Here is a 16,516-nt window from a genome sequence, read left to right on the forward strand (position 1 = left end):
TATACCCTCGGGCTGGAGGATCACTTAGTCCGTGAAGATTTGATGGCGCTACGACCGATGCAATATGGTATATAAGAAAGTCTTCGCACTAGGATGACATCCATCCAGTCTTCTGTCTTTTCTAGTATCAGTTGACATGATGCGGCTCTCTTTGCTCTTTTCAACATGGCTGGCACTGTGGACGGGCTGCCGGGGAGAGGCCACCCTTAATACCTCCATCCAGGACAGTCCACATTTTATGGGATGGTATCTCGGAACCACCAGTCAGTCGCCTGCTCTGAGATTCTGGAACCCACACTCATTAGCATAGCCCAAGCTCTGACGGATGGGGGCACTTGGTCCACGTCCGGACAATATGCAGCCGGCTGCACCGCATCCATGACTTGCTCCTGGGCCACCGCCTGCAATGATGGCATTCTCTACTATAATATCGAGAATAAGACCTTGGACTGGTAGGTGACATGCACGACCCCAGACTGATGCTGATGTGTCATACGACAGTGCCGCCGATTCCATGCAGTGCCAAACCATGACCATCTATCAATCCGAACCCTATGCCACCCCGTCCGCCTCCAACCTTTTCTGCGCGAATTTCTGGTCGGCCAACACGATTTATCGGGAACTGCCCGCCACGACGACCTCCTCAGCCACCTCAGGTAATCACATCAATCCCGTCCCGACGAAGCTGACTCCGTAGGTTCCACGCCGAGTGTCACCACTGCATCGATCACCTCCGCTCCGTCGTCCACACAAACCGCGACTGCGTCTCCGTCAGCCACCAGCAGTCCGTCCGCGAAAAAGAGCCGCGCATGGATCGCGGGTGCAGTCATCGGAGCGGTGGCGGGCGTCGTGGCCATTATCGCAGCGACGATCTTCTTCCTCCGGCACCGGATCACTCGACGCCCCGAGGCCATCCAGTACGAAAATGTGTCCGTCCGACCAGTCTCCGAATTACCCTCAGACACCTCTACAGAGATGGCGCATGAACTGCCCCACAACAACCCAGCCCCGGCATCCCGTGGGGGCGTCTATGAATTGAGCTGATTACAGCTGCGAGGCTGAATATGCCGGATAAAGTGCAGCAGACAGACCACCGTGACCCTTTTAATATCCGGCTTGATAAAATTTTAATGACCACGAGCGCGAAGAAATGAATACGAACGCACTAATCATCATCCCACCTATCATTTTCCTCACCGCCAGAGCTAGTAGCCACTAGTGCTGACGCCTCGGATCCTGGCCGCCCACCTCCTATCCTGATACCACCACCAGTTTTCACAGCCTTGCGTGCATACACAGCCCAGGCAGAGCCGTTACATTTCCTCCAACCCAAATGTCAACCTCGTATTTGACACGGCTGCAGCTGTATTTATATCTGAGAGTTCATCACCCGCCATCCCCTCCGGGAGTAACCAGTAGACACGATCGGCCCAACCCGCCTCGAGACCCGAAGCGGCCAGTTCGTAATTCCGGGTTCCAACTGGCAAGCTGCAACGTGGGTCCCGTGGCTTGCCCGTGAGGCTGTTAGCACAGAGCAGTCCAGATCATCTACCTAATTTAAGATCAGCGAAGCCGGTGTTTCGAGCTCCACTTTCCGTGGCCCCCAAATATTAATTGGAGAGGTGAGACTCGAGTCGAGGTCGGGGCTTCAGACTTTCAGAGATGAGAGATCTATGCTTGGAGCAATTGAATTAATGGATGGACTATCTTATCCGGCGAATGGGATCGGTGAGATGTGAAATGTGCAGGGATGGAAGTTGTCACAGCATAGTGCAATGGTTATCAGTACCCCCACGCTGTTTCTGTCATTGCTGACTAACCAATCGGATGCCCATTTATATCTTTTCTAGTTACTTTGTAGAGATCCTTAGTTTCTTATAGTACTTTATTACATATGAACATTTAAGATATATCAGGGAAGATGATACAGTTCAGTATATCTAGATTCTGGGTTGATATAAAATAATTGATGAACTTAAGCACGCATCAATCTTATAGTAACATCTCATTTAAAACAAGTACTCTCTGTATCTGGACACAGTTGATACACATGCATGGCACTGTACCGGGTAGTGTCATGAAAAGCCGTGCCGTAGAGGTAGCACATATTAAGGAGGAAAACCAGCTAGAGGGAGAAAAAGGCTCCCCCCCACGCTAATGAGGAATGGTTTAGGGAGATACATGGTGATATAATTAAAGAATAAAATAAAGAATGTCACGGTGCAACCTCCCGAGCCGGGAAGAGAGAAATACTGCTGAGCCTTACCATCCAGCACGTGACCCCAGACACAGTTCAAAGCCACCCATCTCCTGGACCTCGTTCGTAGCCTCGAGCTACGTCTTATCTATCAATCTGTATATAGCTTGACCAGTAGCCAGCTCAGCATCCAGTTAGAATCCCAGTCATTATCATCACGCGAACCCTGTCCGCCCGCCAGAATCCGCTATCCTACCCCCCCCTGCCTGCCCGCACCTTGACAAAGAAGATATATTAAGGGAAGAGACCCAGGGGCTTAAGATTATAAGAGTTATGTCCGGAGTATATGTGACATGATCCTAAATAGAGCCCCCATCACAGATCCTGCTAGTAAGCAACCCCCAATCCTAAATCAATCAATCACTCACTCTTATTGTTCTACACTACATCAAAGACAACCCCGCACTATAACTGCCTCCGCAACTCAAGCAAACCCGCGTTCCGCTTATTAACTGGCGACCTCCTGATTGTCAGATCCACAGTGGGTCTGGCCAGACCCTGGTTTTTATACGGAGTATTGCTGCGCAGATGAAACTTGGCAGAGCTGGTCTTGTTCCTATGGTGTCTATAGAGGTATAGGGATTGATGAACTGATGGAGAATATAAATCACTGAATCACAACTGGTAATATGCTTCCTATCAGAACAATATTCCCTGAACAAGTAAGCCCAAACATCCCATACTCATCGACCAAGAGGGGTTCATCACCGCGTCGCATCCACCAAATCTCCTCCTTCAACAGCTGCTGGATGAACGGTATAATCTACTACTACGGTGGTTACTAACTCGGGTACATCCCCCCCCCTTATCCCCGATCTATCTGCCAGTCTGGGAATCTTTTTTCTCCTCTATTACCCTCCTCCCCCGCCTGCACACCCTAATTACTAATATTATCCCCACCGTGCCCCCCCATCCCCATCCCCAAACCCAGGTCTCAGGGTCGGATTCACCCCACGTCGCATTCCCCCTCTCTTTCCTGGCCCCGTTCACGGCAATAAAACTCCATCGCTCCAACAGCTAGGAACTCATCGCGGGTTAAGCCCATGGCTCGGCCCTGGAGAGTGATTTCCTCGGTGAGATTGGTGCGGGTGATTTCTTGGGCCCGGGTGAGGAGTTTTAGGGGTTAGGGTTGGAGGTTGTGGGTGTGTAGATGTGGTGGTATTTGGGGAGGGTGGGGCGGTGGATTGTTAGGGTGGTGAAGATGGATGGGGGGCGGTGATGAACCTGGCAGATGGCTGAAGTTTAATCAGGTATAGAGTGCCTTATATTAAGGACCTACCTACCCTTCAAGGTATACACTGATAGAATTATGTACTTTGCTTTATTGGCAGACATGAGTCTCCAAGGCCACTACTCACCGCAGTCACAGATCCAAGCGAGGCTCATGATCTCCTCCAGCAGCATCACCCTCGATAATACTATCGGTGATTTTCTCGGCAACCATATCTAGCATCGTTAGTCAAGCCGTGATGAACATAGGTAACTTACAAGCCGTGCCCAGCGGAAACCCCGGGGGCAAAAACGGAAACGCAGAGGGATCGACAATGCGCACTACAAGGTTAGTTCTATACCAAACTGAGTAGAAGCAACATACGCTGGTTCACTCCCATCACTCTACCCGATGAATCCACCACTGCCATTGGATCATCCGACCGGCCCATCCGGCACGAGGCCGATTGATGGTTCAGAGTTCGGTAAGATTTCTTGACGAGATCGGCGAGGTCATCCCAGGTGGCTTCTTCCACGCCTGGGGCACTCGATGACGGACCCAGGATATACGACATGGTGGTGGTATTGAACAAACGGAAGAGATACTGCAAGGAGGCAACGGCGACCTCAAGGTCCGTTTGACTACTGAGCCATTTAGGATCGAGGACGGGATTGTCAGCCATGGACCCCCCCTGGAGGGAGATGGAGCCCCGGGACATAGGGGTCATCGGGACAGCCATGATCTCAGCGTAATTCTCACCAGGACCTTCGCTGATCCCGCTGGGGTAAGAGATGATGCCAACGTCGGGCCAGTCGGAGGGAAAGGTAGCCAGGTCGGCGATGGTCTGCTTGGAAAAGTTCAAGCGGAGGTCCGTGGGAAAGTCAGTGAAAGCGACAAAGTCCGGGCCTGGGCTGGATAGGATGCCCTCGGCGTTGGATTGGAATTTGTCGCATGCCTCCCGGAGACGGGTCTCGTTGAGGAGGGCAGTGGTGGTTTCGACCTCCACGGTGTGGGTGAGTCCGAAGAGAATGTGGTCGTAATAGTCCTGGCCGACGCCGGGCTTGTCCAGGATGATGGAGATGTTTTGGGAGGTGAGAATGTCTTTCGGACCGACGCCGGAGACCATGAGGAGCTGTGGGGTGAGAATTGGTCCTCCGGCCAGGATAACTTCCTTGTCGGCGGTAATATCGAATGAGCTGCCATTCCGGGAGACGTGCACGCTGCTAGCAGTTGGGCTGTCACCAGTGGAAAAATTGATCAGTTCAGCCTGCGTGCCGTTGAAAACATCAATCTTGTCCTGGACGTCCTCAGCCGCCCGCAAGTACGAGGTATAGGTCGTCGCTCGTTTCCCGTCAGTGGTGTTGATCATATTGACCACCCAGCTGCCCCCTTTGATATCCCCACCGGAGAAACCATAGTTGGATCCGACGAGTAACTCCTTGAGACCCATCTTCACCCAGCTGCTAAATGCCTGTGCGTATTTCGGAAAGGTGAGCTCGATGGGTCCCGGGGTATCCCCGACCAGATTGGAGAGGTCGTATTCCGGCGTGGCATTGTTACCTCGCAGGGTGCTATTCGGGGGAGTGAAATACACTGAACGCTGGTAGTAGGGAAGCACATTATCCCAGGTCCAGGAGTCGTCGCCAACTTGCTCGGCCCAATTCATGAACGCCCCTTTAGTGGTGCGGAAATAATCAACGAACGTAAATGCCTGGCTGCCACCCATCTATGCAGGATTAGTAGGATGGTTGAACACAGAGAGTACTCACCATCTTTCCCATCATATGGGTCCTCGTAGTCTCATTATCGTCACCCTGAGGAGGTCAGCCAGGAAGCCGTCAGAGGAGGGGGGAACGTACAACCTGTGGCACGGTAGGCCACGTCCATACGATATCCTTCGAATCCGGTGGATTCGGGCTGAACCACTTTTCATTGTATCCGGGAACCTCACTCAAGTTCCCACTGGGGTAATCGCCGCGTTCGATAACAGCTACAGTGTATCCCTTGTTGGCCAAGCGGTTGGCGGCAATCAAACCGGTGGTGCCGCCGCCGACCACCACGTAGTCGTATGGCTGCGTGGGGTCGGGAGGGTCGGCACGAGCAGTCTCGGCTGCAAAGCCCATGTACGCTTGAAAATGGGGATAGCCGGCATGGTTGGGCAAAGCGGATACCAGACCGCCAAGGGATGATAGAAAGAGTGCTACCTGGAGGGAGATCATTGTGTTTGCAGTTGGCCTGGAAGATGGATGCTCCCTGGGCCAAGAGAGAGTTATATTGTCATACTGCGGTTGCAAAAGGTGATTGATGTCATGAGTTGAGTGCTGGTGATCATGTTGTTGTAATGGCATCTCGTAGATGATCAGCTATACGGTTGCAGGAGCATGAAATCACAAGCGGAGAGAGCATGACATTGATCGATCCATGGAACCCTGCCAGCTGGATGCAACCTAGAGAGTTTCCGCGTGGTCGTCTATATGATCAACACACTAGTCAGTACCCTGATTATTATTATTAATGTACACAATATCACATAAACGAGACTGCTGAAAGGGTATAAAATGGGAATATTTAGAGAATCCGCACAGTGAAGGTCCGGTAGGTCTCGAATGGAATTAAAGAATGTATTAGATGGATAAGCTTTCGGATATTTAATCCCTGGTGGAGCAACTTCAAACTCAATTGTTAAAATTATAATGTCATTGTTGATGCTTCCGTCGAATAATCCCCGCAATGTTTTGCATCTTTTCTAGGAATGCCCGTAGTCTTTCAAGAATAAGCATTGCGTGCTTGCAGAAGGAAAGAAAATCGAAACAAAGCAAGATGCAACAAAAGGCTACCACCAATCAATAACCTGCTAGGGAAAAAGGAAGTTATACCTGAAGGATGAAGAAGCTTCTGGTGATTAATCTCTACTGATGACAAAATCGTGTAATGTTTGTGTAACACTGTGCCAGCAACCAATAACCGCCACCCATGGAAAAGTGTATGATATCTTTCGTTGACATCGACTGTTACACAAGAATCAAGATCCGGATTACTAACCAACGAGCACCTCAACTTCCCTCTACCGGACGCGGCGTGATTACCCAGAGAGATAGATATTCATGGCTCAATGAAGGTCTAAACCGATATGACCCCTGCATACAGGTGGCAGTCAGGATCAGTATCCCCATAGTTCTCAATTTAGGGTGTGAAAGTCATCAGGTAGCGTTATTCAGAGTAGACCATGATTTTTATAATTATTTTAATATATTATTCTAAACTCTGGACCTTGACCAGATGGTAGTATACTATGAAACAAACCTATCTTATCCTTCATTAGCTCGACAATAGTGCCTGGAGGGAATTTCAGTATATTTATATGATTTTAAATAGATTTTTAAAAATATGGTCTCCTCTTATAGTTCTCTGCTATATACTCTTTAAATATGAGCTAAAGTGCCTGGAGGGAATTTCAGTATATTTATATGATTTTAAATAGATTTTTAAAAATATGGTCTCCTCTTATAGTTCTCTGCTATATACTCTTTAAATATGAGCTAAATGTTACTTAGACACTACTATTTTATATGAGGTATTTGATGTCGAGGGATATCTTCTCTTGAAGAAGCGAATCAATGTGTGGGAAAGTCTGGATTCTTGGGACATGTATAGACTCTATCACTGTCATGGTCTTAAATATGGGTATAGATATAGGTTGCTATACTTTAATTCCGTCGAAGTATTAGTCTAATTTCTATTTTTCTATTAATATCTAAGTTACCAAGTACACCTGTACTGGTGGGAGGACTATATGCTATATTATTAAATATGGCCTTGATACTAGAACTAAATCTGACACTATCCTAGCCTGTATAATAGAGATAATTAGCCTGTATCATCCTAAGTTGGAATTAGCTTGCCACTGCTCCTCGAAACTTCTTCTTCTACATCGGCCAGGGAATGGTAAATTCGCTATCTATTCATCCAGCGATACAACGCATTCATCATCACCACCAGACTTAAGTATCTGTCGAGTCAGCGACCCTGCTTAGCACTAGTTAGAATATTAATCCAATTTACCTTCCATCTTTAAACTAAATTCAACACCGGCATCTTTCTCAACCGAGTCACAAACATAACGCTAATAGCAACAACCGAGCCAGACTATCTGAATGGATGCGATTCTGCGATGTTCGACCGAGTTCTAGTAGAAGCTTATTCTTATCTGAATACACTGACCGGGGTATATTCTGTAAGAGTGGATTGTAATACCCGTACAGACCCTACGTACAGCCTCCTCTGGACCCTACATTAAATTTCAGGTAGGGCTTGGATACATGGGAGTATGCGAGAAATTGAATCTCGCCGGCTCTGAAATGGTGAACCAGAAACTGAAGATGGTATTCTAGTCCAATTGGTGTCACTGTACCTGGAGTAGGGGTAGGCTACAGTGTTGGCCCGTGAGTTACTAGTATAATACGTTGGACCTAGAATCCCACTAAACATGGAGAAATTCCGCTGAAAGCTAATATAATATACATCTGTACCACCCGAACCACCCAAAAAAGCTTAAACAAAACATCAGGTAATCTGCAAATCACCTCAACGACACCATCGAATGCTTATCAAAATCCTCCGTCACCGGCCAAGGTAACCTCGCAGCCGCAGTCCGGCACCGATGTCGCATCCCCACGAGAAACAAGCCCCCGGCCACCAGCCACTCAGCCCAAAGGATCGGCAGCGCGCGATACAGAAATGGATTGCAACCATTCGTCCAGATCTGCAGGAGCACGTCGTATAATTCCCTGGACGGAAGGACATAGCCCAGACGGTAGAATCCCGCGGACAGTTCAAACGGCGCGATGCTGCTGGATACGTTGAGGATGATCCACGTCAACATGAAGAAGGGGAGGAATTGCGGGGGAATGAACGCTGTCGCGCAGTCAATCAGAAGAAAGTGTAGATGCATGACCAGCCAGATAGCCATCCACGTAAGAGCGAATTGGGCGCCCGTGACGGACCAAGATTCGCGAAACGCCCAGATGTAGCCGGTCATAACGAGGGCGGCGGTGAAGGTGTAGAGGAGGGAGATGGCGACGCGGAGAAGCAGGTTTTGGCGCGGGGTGAGGCGGGCGAAGATGTGGAATTGGGTGGAGATGCCGTTGAGGGCCATCAGGAAGAAGAATTGAGGCAAGATGGTCATCACCATGGACACGGTGTTGTAGTAGAATCGGACGCCTTGGTCCATGGGGGCGAGGTCGGTGCCGGTGCCGCTGATGGGGAGGAGGAGGGTGGCGGCGATGGCGGGGTCGGTGAGGTTGCTGGCGCTGGAGAGCAGGGTCGTGCCGTGGGTGTGGGCGTAGATGGCGGCGGTGGTCTGGACGAGCTCGGCGAGCTGCGAGTATACGCCGGTGGCGTAGGCTGCGTATCGCGCGCCTTTCCAGTAGTATTGGAGGGCTTGTGTCCGGTCGTATGTCTGGGCTGCATCTGAGGAGGTTACGGCGGCTGTCAAATGGGCTGAGGCATTGGCGCGGGCGTAGATGGCGCCCCAGTACTGGCCTTTGCATACTGCTTGCTGGATGTCGGCATCGGTTGGGTATTCGCTGACGGAGTGTTGCTCCAGGGTGACGAGTGAGGGGCCTTGCAGGATGTTGTAGGCTCCGAGAACGGACTCGCCAATTGGACCCTGGTCATAGTCCACATACAGCACATGCATGGCACTGTACCGGGTGGTGTCATGAAAAGCCGTGCCGTAGAGGTAGCACATGTTGAGGAGAAAAACCAGCTGGAGGGAGAGAAAGGCTCCCCCGACGCCAATGAGGAATGGTTTAGGGAGATGCATGGTGATGTGATTAAGGAATAAAACGAAGAAGACATACTAAGGGAAGAGACCCAGGGGCTCGAGGGTATAAGGGTTATGTACGGAGTATATCGGCAACCGCCAAGACGGAGGGGATTAGCTAATTACTTCCGAGCCATGGAACCGCCCAGCCCTAAGTGATCTGCAGATAACTTAACAGGTCCACTCCCCTGGTTAGGAGGCAATTAACTCATCACCATGCAAGAACCCCCCTCGGTCAAGCACACGGCTTGTGACACATGCTATACCCGGAAGGTCGGATGCTTTTTCTCTCCGAAGCTCCGTGCTAATGCTGCCTTAGATCAAATGTGATAGCACGCGCCCTCGCTGTGGCTGGTGTCGTCAGCACAATCGGGATTGTTCTTATGCCCGAGTCCGGCCCCGACGGCAAGCAAAGCCGCAACGAGTCAGTCTGATTGATCGCCTCCGCCGCTTGGAAGAACGGATGCAACGGGGAACGGATGGCAAAGGGCCTCGGACTGGGCCTCCAGATCAGGCTACTCTGCAGCCATCCCCGAGGATCATTCCTTTGCCTAGTAGCCATGCACCATGGGAAAAGCCTTCGGTCTACACAGGCCGTAGCATCGCACCGCGGGCCGAGTTGCCAATGAGATCAGTGCTGCAGCAATACCTCGATGTGTATCATTCATCAACCATACGGATGATCTTTCCGGTGTTGTGCCACCGCATGCATCTTTGCCTTGATGGCCTTGGTCTCCAGCATGGACCACGATGCCATCTGCTGCACTGCTCCACGTCCTCCTCCTATCCCTCGACTGGCATACATCGACCATGCACGAGCTCTACTGCCATCTCTCGTGCAGAACTCGCTGAGCCTGGATGCAATCCAGACCGCGATCCTGCTAGTAAGCAACCCCCAATCCTGAATCAATCACTCACCCTGATTGTTCTAGGCAATCAGCGGTACGATGATCGGCGAACTCCAAACCGCCATGAATTTCACCTCGATCGCCGCGCGACAGATCATGGCCGTCGGCGCTCACACTTGGAGCGAGCCCCCCGGGGATGAGTCGGCCCTAAGCACCCCCAAACACCTCCGCACTCTCTTCTGGATCTGCTATGCCCTAGACAAAGACCTTGCATTACGGACCGGACAGCCCCATTGCCTTCGCAACGACGACTGCAATCTGCAACTGCCTACCGCATACATCGAGCAACTCGACTCCCGCATGAGCTATGCCCCACAGTCCCACCGCTACGAGGGGGCTCTATTCCCCGTCGACCTCCGACTCAGCATGATCAAATCCCGCATCTTCACAGCCCTATACTCCTACAGTGGTCTTCGCAAAACGGACGTCGAAATCATCCGCTCCATCCGCGAACTCGACGACGAGCTCGAACAATGGCGCACTTCCATTCCCGCTCTCCTCCGTCCGCAACTCTCGTTTGCCCACCAGCCTGATGCCACCACCCCCAAGAACATGTCCCTGGTGCTCACCCATCTAGATTACTACTCCTGCGTCAACCTGATCCATCTTGCCGGCGGTCGCTGCCAAGCATGGCGATCGACCACCACGCCCGCGGGGCTGATGGATGGTCTTCGACTGTCTCTCAACTTCTCCGTCGAGGCCAGTCGCTCGCTGTTGCTATTCCTGTCTGACTCTGAAGCATATGTTAGTCCTGGAGGCTTTTGGTATACTCCCATCCCTATTCACTAGACATATCTAACGCATCTAGGACATTACTCTTCTACCCCATGTCTGCCATCCTCACCATATTCTGCAACATTCTCGAGAACCCACATGCCGACACAGCGAACCGCGATATCCAGCTCTTGGAAGCGGCGGAACATACCACGGAAAAGTTATTCCTAAGGCAGAGTTTGAAGGCGGGGGAGTTGCAGCCCGTCACGGGGTTTATTTCTATATTGAAGGAGATTGCGTGCCGGGGGGTGGGTGAGCCTGATTCCTGACCAAGCACGTAAAATTGCTTTGCTATAGACTTCTCTATCTATCTGTTTCTTCTGGATATATCTCATCTTCATAATCACGAGCAGACCACCAATACATAAAGCAGACCTCATCTCTAGTAATTCAAACGAAACACAAGTAAATCTCGATTACATAGCACCGACAACCATCCCAATATGAAAATAGATTAATTTATCACGGCATCAAAGACAACCCCGCGCTAACTGCCTGTCGGAACTCATGCAAATCCGCGTTCCGCTTACTAACTGGCGATCTCCTGATCGTCAGATCCACAGTGGGTCTGGCCAGACCCTGTTCGATTTGCTGCGTCCAGGTCGATATGGCGGATAAAGTTGGATTGCTGGTAATTCAGCACGAAGAGGATTTGCTTTGTATGATTGATTAGTCTATTCGGGTAATGTGGGTTTCGTATGTCTTTATGGCAAAAGTGTTCTAGAAGCTCTAGTTCACATGGTTCATCTGTACTCGGTCGGCGTGTACCGATTGATTAACAGATCGAAAGAGTATCCTCAGCGATGATTGAATTTAGACCGGGTGGGACAATTATGAGCGTGCTGAATATGGGGGAATTGCTTAGTGTCTGGATCTATCTTTGTTTATAATGACATTATATTTGAAAGGAGTAAAGATATTCCCTGTGTGAAGTCATGGTTAATACGTAGATACAACACAAGATAATGAATCAGTCGTTGTGTGCGTGTCTTATCTTTCACGGGAAGTGCGATATAGCTGAATGATCTAGTACCTAAACATTATCCTCTCGGAATCATATCTCTCTGAACATGGAAGACCTTCCATCTCTCAATACTCAAGTGGATGAGGGTTCTCCGACAGTACTATTCACTGGGAGAATCTCACCATTTTAGTCTACTGGAAAATATATATCCCACCGCTAATCGGATAATCGCGTGATGGGGCACCCGTCTTGAGAGGCATGCTCGTCAGCAGATGTATAAGCGGTGCATCTCCGTTATGTCCTCTGCAGATGTTTGAAGGGCTGGGGGCTGAGATATGCCTCGCTTGACACCTATACTCTAGACTTTGGATCTAGGCACTGCGTACTCGGCAGGTCAGACGAGACCCCTCAGTGTCATTCCTAAAACCGCAATGATTACAACCTGCATCCAAAAGTATTCAGCATGACCACCATCCCATCCAATCTCCCTGGTATATACTCAGCGCCGAAACACGAACCGAGTAGCATCAATGAGAATGGCCGGGGTCAGATCGATGTCCCGCTCCGGCGGCACGGGGGGTCGCCCAATCACTCTTTCAAACTCCAAGATGACCCGATCCCCCTCCACCGTGGGGGGACTAACCCCATGATCCACCGTGGTGATGGAGACACGGTCAGGGACATAAACCGGGGGAAGGGCAGCGCGCGCGCGAGTTCTGGGATAGACCGCCTGTTTGGGGATGTACTTTTCGAGGACAACCGTCTTGGTGGTCCTAGTCACCTTAATCACAAGGACGATATGGACTTGACCACCCGAATGGGAGATCCACCAGGCAAAATCTTGTCGCAACCGAGGCATCGACTCGGAGACCCCGGCCTCAATCACCAGAAGGGGCCAGTCAAACTGTGGTCGTAAGGTGGGATTGATCCACGACGCATCGGCTTCTTTTGCCGACGCCGTGGGGCCTACGTACTTAGTGGCTCCGAGGGACAGGAACTCGTCGCGAGTGATGCGCATACTCCGGCATTGGAGGTTGACTTCTTCCGCGACGTTGGTGTGGACGGATTCGTGCTCTGGAGTCGGGACTTTGACGAGCATGGTGGAGATGTCCGGGAAGTATGTTAAGGCCACTTTTCCGCCGAGCGCATCCCGGTGCGTCTCGATGTAGCTGAAGGTTTCCGCCGAGACATGCTTGTACGATAGGTACTGGGTAACATCGCGGGTCTGCAGCTGTTCGGCTTTGGCGAGGATGGCTGTCTTCAGGTCCGCGAATTTGGTATAGGTCTTGGGAGGGCGCAGCCCGGTCATGGCCAGCTGCGATGAAGGGAGAACGGTAAACTTGGGGACAGGCATGGTGGATGGGGAACGATGTGATGAAAGCGCTGTAAGCGGCGTTGATTCATCGCCGGTTCGGGTAGAAGGGGTCGCCATTTTCCTGATTGGTGAGTAAGCGGTGAAGCAGCCCGTGCCATGGACCGACTATTGATGAATGTTCGTGTGGTCTGAGACATTGGCAGTGATCATGGAACCCCAGTATCGTCACTAGCCTATATGCCAAATTATTTATTCATTTCTTTCCTGCAGTTGCTGCATGCTGGCCGAGTTAGGTAGTGTACGGAGTGCCTACTCCAGAAGCATACAGCGTCCCTCACTGTCGGGATCTCTCGATAAGTGAAGAATGCTTAGTGCGCTCAGGAATATGGATACCGACCAGGAGGCTTGGACTCTAAGTTACTGTTCGCTACTCCGTATATGATAGATCCTTCAAGCATATATCCGTATGACAGGACAGAATCTATGACCATATATACACCACCGGCTGAATCCATTACATACAAGTACATCTTCGAATGATCTAGATCCTTTTCTCACCCGACTTGCCTATTAGAGTTACCGCTGCCCCAAGTGCCCCACAACCCACCTAGTCTACCCACCATACACACTCCCGTACCTTGTATAGCATCACGTATTTTACACAAAATAAATCCAATCCCTCACATTCCTCCCACTGAATATAAAATTCCCCTATCTTCAATGTATCTCCCTCAGAACCAAATCCCTCTGTCCCTCATTCACCTATCCCATAACCATCACCATGTCCGCTCCAACGACTGTAACCTCATCATCCACCATCCTCGGCACCATCGGCACCATCTTCTGGTGCATCCAACTCATCCCCCAAATCTGGTATAACTGGCGAAGAAAGAAAACCGAGGGTCTCCCTGCCGCGATGGGGTTTTTATGGGCTATTTGTATGCCCCCCCCCCCCCTTTACATCAAACAGATATAGGGATACTATGCTAATATGTATCTGTAGGTGCGGTGCCGATGGGTGTATATCTAATTTTACAGGTATACCCCCTTCTCCACAGACTTATTTTTGATATTCGGTTTGGGAATGGGGTACTGATGGTGGTAGGAAGTCAACCTCCCTATGCAAATCCAGCCGCAGATCTTTGGGACGTTTTCGGCGGTCATTTGGGCGCAGATTTTGATCAGTTAGTCCTATCCCTCTGGTATTACCATGGTGGGTAATGTATTGATATGGAACAGCAAGTATACCACCCTTAAAGCTACAGGTGCTTGTATTGGGTTGTTGGCGGTCATGGGGGGCGTGGAAGTACTTCTTGTTTTGACCTTACGGGTATACTATCTACCTTATTCCCCTGTCAGCTGGTATAAGCTAATTGGTGGTAGATCCCGTATAATAAAGGTATCACGTGGCCGGATATTCTCGTCGGGGCGATTGCTACGGTTCTGTTGGCGGCGGGCGTGTTGCCGATTTATGTTGAGTTGTGGAAGAGACGGGGGCGGGTGGTTGGGATTAGTATGTTTTCATGGTTTTAGTTGGTGAGTGGTGCTGACGGTGGGTGTAGATTGGGTCTTTTTGGGTATTGATACCATGGGAGGATTGTTTTCGCTGTTTGCGCTGGGTAAGATACAATCCAAGAAAGATTTGCAGGAATCCTAACGAGAGCAGTAGCGCAAGGATCGTTTGATATTCTCGGTGGCATCATGTATCTTGTCGTGTAAGTTGTCTTTGGTGGGAGAGGTGGGTCTCTGCTAATGAACAGTGTGATCCTCGAAATGGGCATCTACACGAGCCACATCATCTGGCGCATCCGGTTTCGTCCAGTCCGAAAAGAAGCCAAGCGTTCTGGCAGAACGGTGGAAGATATGCTCGAGACATCCGGCGTGGTATGATCACAGAATCAGCATCCGCCGCTCCGACCGTCTCATCAGTTGGATCCATGTGCCGCTGCTTTCCGACCAATATTGCCGCAGAAACGACAACACGTTGCGTCGGTCCAATGTGCCACTGATTTCCATCACCAATTCGAGTTCGTGGGCGACCAATTCCTGTTTCTCCGGGCATTCCCGGCACTCAGTACCCGCGATAAACAGCGGCCACACCAGATCTTGCGCAAACGCGCGTTTGTCAGGAATCAGGGCCAGGTGGGTCAAGATCGAATCTCTCCAACACGGAAGGGGATACGAGCTGGCCAACACGTGATAGACATAGATTAGACAAGCGTAGTAGAAAATCCACACCAGGTGCTGGAAACTGATCCGCGCATCCTCCGTCTGCCAGCAGAGCACGAGGTCCCGTTCATGCATGCGAGTCTTGGCGGCCTCCACGTCTTGCACCATCGTATCGAGTAATGAAGAATCACTGGCATAGGGCTGATTATATTGCCTTCGCTCAATGCGCGTCACCTGGTTGATGATGTCGACAAAGTCGCCGAAGAGAGCGTTGCTGTCGGCATACGTCTCACACTCATTCAGTGTATTAAACGTCGTAAGTCCGGCGAAAACACTTGCGTAGTACTGCTCGTAGACAAGAAAAGCATCAATCTCCGAGCGCCCGTGTGATGCATGCTCCTTCCATTGACGGATCACACGCGCCGCCTCCAGATGCATCCACCACTTGGCGGACGCGGCGCCGAGTAATTCCACATTATACAGAATCAGGGTTGCGGCGAGTGCACACTGTGCCTCGCTGGAGGAGCCCTCCCTCATGCGACGAATCAGCTGCGCCACCGAGGCCAATGCCTGATTCCGGCGACGCACGGAGACGGCTTGGAGTAGTTGACGGCGCGGATGCTCCGGCGGGAATCTAGCCGCCAGGTCTTCCGACGACAGCGCCAGAACGGCATGTAGGACCGTTGGCGATGTCCCGGCCAGCGGGATGATGACAAGTCTCCATGGGTTGGTCGGGCCGTCCACCCAAGCCAGCCTCGTGGACACGTTCCGATGGTAATGATGCATGAGTTCGGATGTTGTCACAGATGCATCCGATGCCACCGTCGATGCCACCGCCAGATGAGGAGGTATAGGCAGCTGCCTACCCGCCAGTCGGCCTCGACTGGCGACCCCTTGAATCCATTTCAGGATGCGGCTGTAGCCAGGACAGGAATATCCCCGTGAAGTGCATTTCCGACAAGCGGGCATCGACCGGTCGCATTTGATGCGACGAGTTCGGCACTTGGGGCAGTCTTTATCTGCAGTGCTGGCTCGCGTGGACATGATGCCACGACGGCGGAGATAAGTTTCATCAGACTATGCGGTGCTCAGATG

General features: G+C 51.0%; 7 protein-coding genes across 7 annotated transcripts; 3 read left to right on the top strand and 4 right to left on the bottom strand.

Moving 5' to 3' along the window:
• The first annotated feature begins 66 nt into the window (after nucleotides 1-66).
• BO80DRAFT_423903 (uncharacterized protein) lies at nucleotides 67-1,176 on the top strand. Its single transcript, XM_025719158.1, has 4 exons — nucleotides 67-263; nucleotides 311-452; nucleotides 502-656; nucleotides 698-1,176. Exons 1-4 carry the CDS (start codon nucleotides 137-139, stop codon nucleotides 1,042-1,044), a joined length of 771 nt encoding a protein of 256 aa, XP_025576807.1. The 5' UTR covers nucleotides 67-136; the 3' UTR covers nucleotides 1,045-1,176.
• Nucleotides 1,177-3,620: 2,444 nt separating this feature from the next.
• BO80DRAFT_472524 (GMC family oxidoreductase) lies at nucleotides 3,621-5,667 on the bottom strand (the record flags this gene model as incomplete). The annotated part of the gene is made up of 5 exons (XM_025723143.1): nucleotides 5,327-5,667; nucleotides 5,237-5,281; nucleotides 3,852-5,193; nucleotides 3,746-3,808; nucleotides 3,621-3,703 (listed from the first exon to the last, which is right to left on the bottom strand). The coding sequence occupies exons 1-5, from the start codon at nucleotides 5,588-5,590 to the stop codon at nucleotides 3,621-3,623; spliced, it is 1,797 nt and encodes a 598-aa protein (XP_025576808.1). The 5' UTR covers nucleotides 5,591-5,667.
• A 2,379-nt stretch (nucleotides 5,668-8,046) lies between these two features.
• BO80DRAFT_472530 (SNG1 family protein) lies at nucleotides 8,047-9,291 on the bottom strand (the record flags this gene model as incomplete). The annotated part of the gene is made up of 1 exon (XM_025723145.1): nucleotides 8,047-9,291. One exon carries the CDS (start codon nucleotides 9,289-9,291, stop codon nucleotides 8,047-8,049), a length of 1,245 nt encoding a protein of 414 aa, XP_025576809.1.
• A 483-nt stretch (nucleotides 9,292-9,774) lies between these two features.
• On the top strand, nucleotides 9,775-11,224 carry BO80DRAFT_472532 (fungal specific transcription factor domain-containing protein; the record flags this gene model as incomplete). Its single annotated transcript, XM_025723146.1, has 3 exons — nucleotides 9,775-10,175; nucleotides 10,224-10,963; nucleotides 11,008-11,224. Coding segments are annotated over exons 1-3 (1,119 nt in total), but the record flags the coding sequence as incomplete, so codon positions are not given.
• An 883-nt stretch (nucleotides 11,225-12,107) lies between these two features.
• On the bottom strand, nucleotides 12,108-13,321 carry BO80DRAFT_423904 (uncharacterized protein). The gene has a single exon (XM_025719159.1). It carries the CDS (start codon nucleotides 13,289-13,291, stop codon nucleotides 12,437-12,439), a length of 855 nt encoding a protein of 284 aa, XP_025576811.1. The 5' UTR covers nucleotides 13,292-13,321; the 3' UTR covers nucleotides 12,108-12,436.
• Nucleotides 13,322-14,033: 712 nt separating this feature from the next.
• BO80DRAFT_351983 (PQ-loop repeat-containing protein) lies at nucleotides 14,034-15,142 on the top strand (the record flags this gene model as incomplete). The annotated part of the gene is made up of 8 exons (XM_025715608.1): nucleotides 14,034-14,190; nucleotides 14,256-14,290; nucleotides 14,358-14,440; nucleotides 14,492-14,582; nucleotides 14,636-14,765; nucleotides 14,815-14,871; nucleotides 14,919-14,967; nucleotides 15,013-15,142. The coding sequence occupies 8 exons, from the start codon at nucleotides 14,034-14,036 to the stop codon at nucleotides 15,140-15,142; spliced, it is 732 nt and encodes a 243-aa protein (XP_025576812.1).
• On the bottom strand, nucleotides 14,664-16,506 carry BO80DRAFT_423906 (Zn(II)2Cys6 transcription factor). The gene has a single exon (XM_025719160.1). The coding sequence runs from the start codon at nucleotides 16,463-16,465 to the stop codon at nucleotides 15,143-15,145; it is 1,323 nt and encodes a 440-aa protein (XP_025576813.1). The 5' UTR covers nucleotides 16,466-16,506; the 3' UTR covers nucleotides 14,664-15,142.
• Between the last annotated feature and the right edge of the window lie 10 nt (nucleotides 16,507-16,516).

The sequence above is a fragment of the Aspergillus ibericus genome (genome assembly GCF_003184845.1).
Source record: "Aspergillus ibericus CBS 121593 unplaced genomic scaffold BO80scaffold_13, whole genome shotgun sequence".
NCBI lineage: Eukaryota > Fungi > Ascomycota > Eurotiomycetes > Eurotiales > Aspergillaceae > Aspergillus > Aspergillus ibericus.